This window comes from Neophocaena asiaeorientalis, unplaced genomic scaffold (assembly GCF_003031525.2).
Source record: "Neophocaena asiaeorientalis asiaeorientalis breed wild unplaced genomic scaffold, Neophocaena_asiaeorientalis_V1.1 scaffold49, whole genome shotgun sequence".
NCBI lineage: Eukaryota > Metazoa > Chordata > Mammalia > Artiodactyla > Phocoenidae > Neophocaena > Neophocaena asiaeorientalis.
In genome coordinates, this window is record NW_020172456.1 from 5,631,056 (window position 1) to 5,643,467 (window position 12,412).

The 12,412-nt window shown below is 37.3% G+C and overlaps 1 protein-coding gene across 1 annotated transcript in view; it reads right to left on the reverse strand.

The window, feature by feature from the left end:
- Positions 1 to 12,412, reverse strand: part of BBOF1 (basal body orientation factor 1) — a 37,441-nt gene that overhangs the window by 9,652 nt on the left and 15,377 nt on the right. The window contains exons 5-8 of the mRNA XM_024737917.1: positions 7,463 to 7,543; positions 4,812 to 4,882; positions 3,751 to 3,895; positions 2,210 to 2,703 (exon numbers count right to left, since the gene is read on the reverse strand). Coding sequence (XP_024593685.1) covers positions 2,210 to 2,703; positions 3,751 to 3,895; positions 4,812 to 4,882; positions 7,463 to 7,543 — 791 coding nt within the window. The remainder of the gene's footprint in view (positions 1 to 2,209; positions 2,704 to 3,750; positions 3,896 to 4,811; positions 4,883 to 7,462; positions 7,544 to 12,412) is intronic.

Here is a 12,412-nt window from a genome sequence, read left to right on the forward strand (position 1 = left end):
CTACAAAGCAAACCATGTCTATTACAAAATCATAAATTTGAAAAGCACATTAACATGGTAGCCAATTTGAAGTGTTATGTTGTCATTAAACTGAAAGTAAGAAAAACTATAACAACATGAAAAAAATCTGTGCTCAAACATTAAGCAAAAAAGAAAGTTGTAATGCAATATTATGTATCCAGATAACACAAAGACAAAAGGTACAAGAAAAAAACAGTTGTTTGGTGAAATTATTGATAAATTCCTTTTTAGTAAGTCTTTAGTATTAGATATTTTGCTATGAAAATAGTGATAAGAGGTAAATATATAAAAGAACATGTAACTTATCTAGTCTATTTCTTACCTCCAAATAATTTCATCAAACAACTGTTTTTCTCTTGTGCGTTTTGTCTTTGTATGTATCATTATCTGCTAAAGAGGCAGCTAAGCCTTCCAGGAAGGTATTTATCTATACCACAACTTCTCCAAAGGATTCGTAGTCTACTTGGCTATTTACAAAAGTTGGCTGACATGTAGATAGAGTATTGATGTATAATGTAAGAAATATTTTTTCATATATGTCAGTTGGGTTAGTTTTAAGTTTAGGTTTTGCCTTATAATCACCATATACTTTAATTGTCCTTCCCCAATCTGCCTCTTAAGCAGATAATGTAATATTTTAACTACAATTTCTGCCTTCCTGGCAGAAATCCTATTGAACACTAGGATTAAAGTGATAAGTTGCTCATGAGGCAGAATAGGGAAGTGTCCAGTTTCTGCAACAACAATGTGGAGAATCATTTTATGCACCTTCTTCTGAAAACTTATATACCACTTAATATACAGTAGATTTAAAAAATGTAAAAGAAACTGCCTTCTGTATGGTGGGGACTCAACTTGCTTGACTTATTAAATAAAAAAATAAAGTGGGGCTTCCCTGGTGGCGCAGTGGTTGGGAGTCCGCCTGCCGACGCAGGGGACGCGGGTTCGTGCCCCGGTCCGGGAGGATCCCACATGCCGCGGAGCGGCTGGGCCCATGGGCCATGGCCGCTGAGCCTGCGCGTCCGGAGCCATGCTCCGCAACAGGAGAGGCCACGGCAGTGAGAGGCCCATGTACCGCAAAAAAAAAAAATAATAAATTAAAAAAAAAAATAAAGTGAATCTCTTGGTAATAGTCATTATAATAACTATTATTATAATAGAATAATAGTAATAGTGTTATTAACAGACTTCTGAATATGGCAAGAAGGTAAAAAAACTACAGTATGGACATTTTTGAGGAAGAGTCATTGGCCATGTCCAACCTTCCCAACAGCTATACAATTTAAAAGAACCTACATATTAGCCTATTAAAAAATAATTTAAAACAGAAAACACATTTGGAAGCCCTCTCAATAAGATGTTAAGTCATAGTAGTAGGGAGTCGTTTTAAGTTTCTTAAGACCTTTGAAGAATCTAATCGTGTTGAGATATAAAACAATTTTTTCAGAATAATCTTTAAAATGCACTATAAGTTAATCCATGGTTTATAGGGAGAAAAGTATTCAAACAGATTAAAATGCTAACAGGAAACAACAATTGTATATAGTCTACAAATGTCTCAATCATTCTACTACTTTTATCATGATCTATCGGCAGTAGATCTCTAGTGTATTTTAAAGCCTTGTGGGGACTTTTGGTTAATACAATGATGGAGGGGGCACTACTGGGTGTCCTCCAATCCATAGGACAGTTCTGTACAACAAAGAGTTGCTGCAAAGAATTGTTATATTGATTTTTTAAATTATAGGTTTGGTTAGATATTATTACCTATGAATTTCATCTCAGAATAGTAAAGGGAACATTACAAAATATTTGTGAAAAGCATGTTTATCAAAAATGTTTAACCTGAATCTAATCAAACCTTTATAACAAATTTATAGGAAACAAAATAAAGGAACATGTTAAAAAATATTACAATGATATTCAAAATGGAACGAATAATCCCTTTAACAAGTCTCTGTCACACAAAAAAGGGAGGACATCTACTAAGAATACCTACTAAGCCCCACACAGTATGCTAAGCATAGGGGTTACAAAGATGAGTAAGACAGTCCCTCTCCTCAAGTAACTTACTGAGTAATCTAGTCAATACTTAGATATTACCAAACTGAACTTTTCAGGGTTTTTATTTCTCTAAAGGGCACAAGAAGAGCAGTACAAAGGCAAAATATTAAAGCACTATTAGTACCATTTATTGGCCTCCATAAGATCCTGATTCACACTGTTGGTGCTGTGCTCTCTGCCATCAAATGTTCGGATTTTGGGATATTCTGTTCTTCTTGCACATGCCTCTCTCATTTTAAAATTGAAAGCAGCTTGTGCTACCTGTTTATAATGCTTTCTGCTAAATAGGATCTGTTGCTTTACTTGGTGTAGAGCATCTAAAAAGAATCTTTCCACTTCTGTTCTTTCATCTAGTATGTTCTTGGCCAGCTTCTTTACTCGATTCATTTCCTTGTCCTTCATCTGAAGCAGATGCTGCAGCTTGAAAGTTTCAATCTGACCCGCTTGGTTCTCTACCATTGCCTGATGCTGCAGTTTTAAAACTTCAGTCTCAAACTCTTTGGTCATACAACTCAGAGCAGTCTCCAAGCTTGCTACCTTCTTCTGAAGACTTTGGATTTGTAATTTCTGCTGGGTAAGCTGCATTATCTTTTCCTTAACCAACAGATCATTGATTTCCTAAAACAGAAAGATGAGAGAGGTGAGAGATTTTTTTTTTAATTAATTTCAAAACTTAAAAGTTCCTCACTAATATCCATTACTTCATGAGATTTGAGTTTGAGGCCAGGTTGCAACAGTGATATTTTGGTATTCTGTGCATAAAGAGTAAGAAACATCAAGAGTCCCTGTCTGGACTTAGGAAGCCCACAGATTTTGCTAATTAAGAAACTCTCCTTCCTCTAAAATTATGAAAAGTTCAATATTTTATATTATCAAAAAAAGATTCCAAAATCAGTAAGACTGTACAGTAAAACAGTAATTTAACAACTATATACTGCAAACTGTGGCAGTCTGCTACTTGCCTATCCTAGTGTCCATTTTCCATTTCCTCCTTCGTAATAAAACCCCAATTTTATTCAGAAAGGTAGTAAGCCCAGCTGAAAATTCCCAGTTTCCCTTGTGTTCAGCAAAGCCACACGACTAAGCTCTGATGGAAGGGCTGCGAGTAGAAATTTGTATAGGACTTCCAGGAAGAGCTCTAAAGAGAGGGGCATGCTGTTTTCCTTCTTGTCCTTCTTCCGCCCTGTTGTTAGAGCTCCAGTAGCTGCTGGGGGCCATGAGGTGACTCTGAGGAGATAAGCCGTATGTTGCAGAACAAAGCTGAGGAGCCCGAGTGTCTGCCGAATTTGTAGCACTACCATTCCGGCTCTGGATTGCTTACCTCCAGACTTCCTTTAGGAAGAGAATACACCTTACATGGGGAAACCATTGTTGTCACAGTTGTCCCAGTTCCTAAGTGATTCAGAGACCAACTCTAAGCAAAGTAAAATGAATACTAAGGTAGTAGAGGACAGGAGTTATATTTATGTTTCGGATGTATTCTTTATAAAGCCAAGTCTAAAGTTTCTTATAAGTCATTCAGTAATTAACTTTTCAGATAAGAAAAATACACCATCCAGACAGAAGAAAAATTGCCCTTTTGTCCTTATGTATCATTACTATACTCAATGCTTTGTATTCACCAACCCAATCTTTACAAAAAAAGGAAACAAAATCGAAATGAACCTTTTGCTGTAAAAGGAAAGTCTGAGTCTCTTGCAACTTCTGAGAGTTTTTTTGTAGAGCATCAGCTTCCTTCAGGTGGTATGCGAGAGCTTTCTGGAGATAAATATTCTCTTTAAAAACAGCTCTTCCAGCATTGTTCAGTTGCCTGAAATAGATAGATATAAGATCCCAAAACACAGACCTAAGCTTTAAATATTACCAAACTAGAACAATGACTGCTAAATCCCCTAACATTAATAATAATGATCATCCGGAATTCCCTGGTGGTCCAGTGGTTAGGACTCGGCAATTTCACTGATGTGGTCCACCCGGGTTCAATCCCTGGTCAGGGAACTAAGATCCCGCAAGCTGCATGGGGCAACCAAAAAAAATAATAATAATAATCAATAATTTTAAAAAATAATAATGTCCAGCACTTATTTAGTTTATGGTGGGTACTCAATAGTTAGGTGGGGATCTTGAGAACTAAGTTCTCACCAACAGGAAAGTAAAAAGGGACGTGTTACTTCCAGTCCAAGGCAATTAAGGGCAGGTATGAGTTTCCCATGCTCTCTCTTTGTACATGTGACTGGACATGAAGAACAAGATGGAAGCAGCCCAGGTTCCTGAATCGCCCCTGGAGTAGAGCTGTCAGACCCGCATTAGATTAGAAATAAACCATTGAGACTCAGTTTATTAACACAGTGCAGTTTAGTGTTACTTTCACTAATATACCTCAGGACAACTGTACACAGTTGCCATTATTAACACCATTTTTAGATGAAGAAATTTAATTTCAAAAAAGTTAAGAAATCTTCTTACAGTTAGTTAGTATACATGTTGAGAACCAAAGTGTAACTTCAAAGCCCAGGTTCTTTTCTCCACACTACGCTGCTACAAAAAGGGTGGATGGAAAAGGGGTGGGTACACAGAGAGAAAGAAACAGTGAAGGAGAGTAAACCAGAAAAGTTGAAGAAAGCAGACCAAGAGAGAAGGGGGTAGAAAACAGGATAAGAACAAAAAAGACTGGCAAAGAGGTAAGAGAGGCTATTAGAAAGAAAAAAGAGGCAGCGATCTCCTACACAACAGCTTCATGGTGGGCTCTGTCTGCCAGCATTATTATCTTCTTCTCAGCCTCTTTTTCTAGTCGGTGCTAAAAAAGAAAATAGGCTGTTTTAATACAGTTATATTTCTAACAACAAATTTTACACATAAAAAGTTAAGTATTTATTTTATAATGTCAACTAAAATACTCCTGTCCACATGACCTGATGTGAAGTGCTCCAAGTATCAATGGAGGAGCCAGCAAAGAGGATAGTGTGAACACAGGGACTTTAGGGTACTTCCCAATTTCACCATTAAAAAAGCAAAATGACATATAAATAGAAAAAAAATTCCACATCAGACCTGGAAAGCAGAGCTGGGAGAAATTTCTGTTAAATACAATGTGATGAGAATCATTTATTCATTCATTCAACAAATTCCTATTGAGTACTAATAGTGTACCAGATATTTTAGATACTAGAGATGCTGTGGTGAACATAACAGATAAGGCTCCTGTTCTCATGGAGCTTATATTCTAGGATGAGATCCAAACAATAATAATAATTAAAATGCACTGAGCATTTACTATGTGCCAGGCATGGTTCTACACATGTATTATTTACTTCTCACAACAATGTAATTAGATACCTATGAATTAGGTACTATTATTGTCCCCAGAGACAAGGATTGAAGAAACTGAGAGAAAGGTTAGTGACTTGTCCAAAATCATACAGCTAGTAAATGGCAGAGCAGGGATTCATACACAGGCAATTTGATGCTATACCCAGCAAGTAAACAAATAAGAGAATTAATAGACTGTGATAAATGCTATAAATGAAATAAATGGGGTAATGAAATAGATAGTAACTGAGGGAGGTAATTTTAGATTGGGTTTAGGGATTATCTCTTTGAGGGGATGACATTTGAGCTCTGAAGAATGAGAATAAGCCAGAACTGCAATAAGAACATTTCAGGAAGAGAGAATAGCAAGTACAAAAATATGCAGGTGGGGAAGGGTTTGGTGGTTCAAGGAACAGAAAGGATTAAATGGGAAAACACAACAAAATACTAATAACCTGAGGGAAGTCCTTTATATGATCAGGTGGAACATGCTGAGGTATGAGATGAATGAACAGGGCTTACTAGAAAGCCCACTGCCATGGACCAGCAGCACTGGGGCTCAAACCAGTATAGGAGTTTGTATCTAACCATGAAGTCTGTACCTCACATGGTAAGGCAGACACTACTGTGGCTGGACAACCCAACACTCATTCCCATCCTCCTTTTTCCTTCCCAGCTTCCACCAGTGGCTGGAGAAACAAAACACCCCTTTTCCCTGACGTCCATTATAACATGGTTCTGGACAATCAGAGAGATATAAGAAGAAATCTGCTAGGAGCTTCTGGGGAAAGTTTCATGGTTTCCAGATAAAAGGGACAGATACAGATGGAGCCTCCCTTCTTCCGGCCCTAAGAGAGATGACTCTCAGAGCTGCATTAACCATCTTGCAATTATGAGGGAAAGGCCAGCAGCCACCTACTTCCAGACATAAAAATCCTATTTATATAAGCACTGTCATTCAAGTAATCTGTAAACTGACCAAGCACCTCTAACATTTGTTTGTGGAATGTTACACCAAGTAGGAGAGAGATCAAGTGTAGGGTGGAGTGAGGAAAGAGGCAGCTGAGAGCAGCCCATTCCTGAGCACTTCCATTCCTAACAGTGCCAGGAAGTGCCTGAGAGGGAAAGCATCTAGATACTGCTCCTGCCCCACTCGCAGGTTATTCAATACACAAACTGGAAACCTAGAGCCACTTTTGAAAGCAAATCCTTTTATATAAACCTGATATGAGTACTTATTTGCCTCACCCTCACTTCCCAACATTCCCACCAATTTGTGAAAAAAATTTATTCATTTCTTTCCTAAGGATGAAAAATTAAAGAAAATATTAAAAGAATTAAAGAAAAGCCAGGGGGACTCTGAGAATTAACTTTAGAAGCACAGAGAAATGTGGAAATTTGTGATGTGCTAAGGAACATTTTTGAGCCCCCTTTTTATTTATTTATTTATTTATGGCTGCTTTGGGTCTTCGCTGCTGCGCACACAGGGGCTACTCTTTGTTGCGGTGCGCTGGCTTCTCACTGCGGTGGCTTCTCTTGTTGCAGAGCACGGGCTCTAGGCGCACGGGCTTCAGTAGTTGTGGCTCACGGGCTCTAGAGTGCAGGCTCAGTAGTTGTGGCGCACAGGCTTAGTTGCTCCGCGGCATGTGGGATCTTCCCGGACCAGGGCTCGAACCCGTGTCTCCTGCACTGGCAGGCGGATTCTACACCACTGCGCCACCAGGGAAGTCCTGAGCCCCTTTTACTAATATCCTTAGTTGGCTTGACTAAGGGAAGACCCTCATGTGTATCAGAGCAACCTCTCTAATCCCATCTCCCCTATAAAAAGTGGTACATGGAGCTTTAGTTCCACCAGGAGACAACAAGCTGGGGTGGGGGATGTGTTCTGAAGCCTTGGTCAGATGACAATCTCTCTTGAGGATTTCAAGAATCTCTAACTAAGAGGGGGGAAAAAGATAATCTTCTAATAAGATATCAAATGAAAACTTGATGTCTCAGAATACATATAAATATACTTACGTCGTTCTAGTACACAATATATTTATTTATTAATGCAAATATGCTGTACCTTTTCTTCCAAAAACCTGCCTTCCAATCTCCTAAGAGTCTCCTGATGTTTCTGCTCTATGTTCCTTAAGTTCTCCTTCAGCTAAAATTAAAATAACGAAAAAAAGAATGGTCAGTAGGAAATGGGGTGGATTGGGGCATATTCCTGGAAAATTCTCAGTCAGGAAATATTTTCTGTTATCCATTACCTCTTAATCCTGAACACACAGAAAAACTCCATGCCCTCCCTCTGAGTACCATACGTCTCATAATCGTTTATAGATTTACAAGATCAGTATTGAGTTTCTAAAAAGCTTTTCATGAATAACAGTTTTCAGAACATTCAGATAAGTTATTATCATATTCATTTCCCCCCCACAAATATCTTCATTTTAAACATGTGGACTTACAGAATCATAATATTTTAGAATTACTAGGAATCTTAGGAGTCAGACTATACTGTAATCTCCCACTTAGTATAGCAATCTCTTCTATGAGAAAACTATCTAGAGACAGAAGTATCACTAATCAAATCCTATTAATTCACTAGGCTGCCCTTTTAAGAGTTCCCATTTTTAGAAAATTCTTCCTAGTATCAATCTAAAAAGTATCTCCCTGTGATTCCCATAGACAGATCCTTCTATCCTCTAAAACTACATAGAATAAAAAGGACATAAAATTCTTCCAGGCAAAGAGAATTGAGCTAACTTAAAGCTATGATCCTGAAGGCTATATATACTGGCAAGAACAAATCAGATTGAAATCGGCGCACTCAATCTAATATTCATGCCACAAAAAAAGGCAGTAGAGAAGAGCTTTCCATCACACAGACCAGAGTTCAACTGTTACCTCTCTGACTTACCAGCTGTTTGGGCAAATCACTTATCTTCTCTAAGTCTCAAATCTCCAGGGTAAAAAGAGGATAATAATAGTAGCTATTCTCATAGAGGTGTGACAAAGATTAAATAATAAACAATACACACAAAATACTTAGAATAGTAACCATTTAATACAGAGGTTAGTTATTTTATGTCTGATATTGTCCTCCCTTATACTTCACAATTTTCCTTCCTGTGATCTCTGTCCTAACAGTATTGAATCTCCATTTGATCTGTATCATATGATTTCAGATGTTCTTCTTTCTTCCTGTATTTTTTATACAGTTTAAAAAAATGGCCTCATATTGTCAAAGACTTTCAAAATTAATGTCAATATATAAATTTGTGGAAATGTCTACCATGCCAGTGGGATGGGGGGGTGGACCTTTCAATTGCCATTGGGGTCCCCAAAAATCTATAAATTAATAAATAAATCATTTGAAAGATAATTAGGCAATGCATATGAAAAACCTTAAAAGTTCACGTTCTAATTTAACCTATAAATTTCACTATAACTTCTAGGAAGTTATCCTGAAAACTAATTAAAAATATAGAAAAATACTTTGTTACTTAGATGTTCCTCAGTTTATAATAGTGAAAAATTAGAGAAAAGTCCAAATGTCCAACAACAAGGGACCGATTAGTAAATCATGATATATCTACCCAATGAAATTCCATGCATGTAGTCAAAAGGTTTTATAGAAAAATACATAATGGCATTGAAAAATGTTCACAATATGTAAAGTGAAAAAATCAGGTTAACAAAAAATTCTTACATCATAACCTCATTTTTGTAAAAATAGCATATATTGTAGATACTTTAAAATATATTTATACATAGCAGAGGTGGAAAAAATAAAGACAATATACCAAAATATTAACAATGGTTATCTTTAAGTAATATAGTTGTGAGGGGAGGGTTTTTCATTTTCTTTTATCAGCTAAATTTGCTGAAATGGGTATTATCACTTTGTCAAAAGAAGAAAGACTAAAACAAATTATTTAAAAAATATTAATTGCAACCTACCAATGTATGCTCCTTTTTTTAATCAGGTAATGGAAATAATTTTTTCTTTAAATTCATGCTTTGAATACCTTTTGATAAGCTAAACTTAATTGGCCTCTTTTAAATTTGTATAATGAATCCTATAGCACAGTATAATTAATTTTCCTCCTTTTTTTTAAATTCATGGGCCCCACACCTGCCTTAATTCTTCCATATTTGGGATTCCACATAACCATCTTATTTTTTCCCATTAGCCAGTATCTTTTGCCTTTGAATTTTAAGTTTTCCTGGCCCACCACCCCTCTTTCAAAGGGTTGAAATTTATTTCTCCACTAGGTGGCAACATTGTTCTTTAAAAAAAATCACACCAAGGCCCAAAAGAATATGCACAACTAGTTTTTCTTTTTTTAACATCTTTATTGCCGTATAATTGCTTTACAATGTTGTGTTGCGGCTGTATCACAAAGTGAATCAGCTATATGTATACATATATCCCCATATTCTCATAACCCCTTCCTCTTGAGCCGCCCTCCCACCCTCCCTATCCCACCCCTCTAGGTGTTCACAAAGCACCAAGCTGATCTCCCTGTGCTATAAAGCTGCTTTCCACTAGCTATCTGTTTTACATTTGGTAGCATACATATATCAGTGTTACTCTCTCACTTCGTCCCAGCTTACCCTTCCCCCTCCCCGTGTCCTCAAGTCGATTCTTTAGTAGGTCTGCATCTTTATTCCTGTCCTGCCCCTAGGTTCATCAGAACTTTTTTTTTAATGTTGATTCTTCCAATCCAAGAACATGGTATATCTCTCCATCTGTTGGTATCATCTTTAATTTCTTTCATCAGTGTCTTATAGTTTTCTGCATACAGGTCTTTTGTCTACTTGGGTAGGCTTATCCCTAGGTATTTTATTCTTTTTGTTGCAATGGTAAATGGGAGTGTTTCCTTAACAACTAGTTCCTAATTCACTTTGATTCAGAATGTATACCTACACCTAGGATGGTTATTTTAAAGTTCCTGAAAAGTTAGTGAACTTAACTTGATTCATTCTGCATCATTTTCATATGAAACAAAACTAGATATTCTTTCTAGAAACTTTTCAGCTTTATTGAGGAATTGTAGATAAATAAAATGTATGATAGTTCAAGCGTACATCATGATGATTTGATATACATATACATTGTGAGAGGATTCTTCCCATTTAGTGGAAAACTTCATATTCCTTCAATTACATTTAATAAAAGACCCACTCAGCATTTAACACAGATTTATTGAGCATTACTGTGTATCTTGTCCTTCAATGAATACAAAGCACAGTACTGTTCATGCCTCAAAAAATTTACAATCTAGCAGGGGAGATAAGACAAATAATAAATATAATATCGAGATAGAATGGGCTAAGCGGTATAAAAGAAATACAAAATGCTATGGAAACATACAAAAAATTACTTTTTTGCTAATCATCTTTAAAAAATTTTTTCTCTTTTTTCTAGCTTAATTGAAATATAATTAATCTATAACATTGTGTAAATTTAAGGCATACAATGTGTTACTTTGATACACTATATTGCAAAATGATTACTACCATAGCATTAGCTAACACCTCCATCATGTTACAAAAACTACCATTTCTTTTTCTGTAGCAAGAACATTTAAGATCTACTCTCTTAGCAACTTTCAAGTATGTCATACAGTATTATTAGTTATAATCACCATACTGTACATTAGATTCCTAAGAGCTTCTCAGTCTTATAACTGGCAGTTTGTACCCTTTGACCAACATCTCCCCATTCCTCCCCCCGCCAGCCCAAGTAACCACTTTGAGTTCAGCGTGGGTTTTTTTGGCGGCACCACACTGCTTGTGGGATCCACAGACCAGGGATTGAAGCTGCGCCACCGCCGTGAAAGTAACAAGTCCTAACCACGGACCACCAGGGAATTCCCAAAGTTCAGCTTTTAAAATTATTTATTTATTTAAATTTATTTATTTTTGGCTGTGTTGGGTCTTCGTTGCTTTGCTGTGCGCAGGCTTTCTCTAGTTGTGGCGAGCTGGGGCTACTCATTGTTGTGGTGTGCGGGCTTGTCATTGTGCTGGCTTCTCTTGTTGCAGAGCACAGGCTCTAGGCGTGCAGACTTCAGTAGTTGTGGCAAATGAGCTTAGTTGCTCCGCGGCATGTGGGATCTTCCTGGACCAGGGCTTGGACCTGTGTCCCTCGCATTGGCAGGCGGATTCTTAACCACTGCGCCACAAGGGAAGTCCCTCAGCTTTTTTTAGATTCCACATATAAGTTGTATTGCACAGTATTTGTCTTTCTCTGTCTGACTTCTTTCACTTAGCATAACGCCCTCAAGTTTTGTCCAAATTGTCACAAATGGCAAGAAGAAAATTATTACTTTTAAATAGCACACTGAGGAAGTCCTTATGGAGAATACGCATTTGAGCTGAGCCTCTGAAGAATAGGTAAAATTTTAATGGACAGAGCTCTATCAGGAGTATATTCCAGATAGAAGAAACAGCGTAAATAAAGAAAGGCAGAAAAGACTTCAGGGAATATCTGGGTTGGGTGGATTAAAGGTGGTGTGTATGGGAAAGTGTAGGAAAAGGAAATAATATGTTCCAAAGTAGGTGTATGGTCTTGATTTTCACGCTAAGGTGTCTGGACAATATTCTGTTTACAATAGAGAAGATTGTTTATAATCTTCTTTACTAAAGAAGATTCCTTTTTCCCCCCTTGTTGCTATATTTATTTTAAATACAGCAGTGTGTACACGTCAATCCCAAACTCCCTAACTATCCCTTCCCTCCACCCTTCCCACCGGTAACCTTAAGTTCGTTCTCTAAGTCTGTGAGTCTATTACTAAAGATTCTTGAGGGAAGTGAGCAGAACATCATCAGAACTGTGATATTTTAAGATTATTCCTGCAGTAGTGTGTACTTTGTACTGCGGTGGTGTGGTGAACTTAAAATACGTCCACATTTGGGATTTCCTGGTGGTCCAGTGGTTAGGACTCAGAGATCTCATTGCCTAGGGCCCAGGTTCAAACCCTGGTCGGGGAACTAAGATCCCACAAGCCCTAGGGACCCGCCA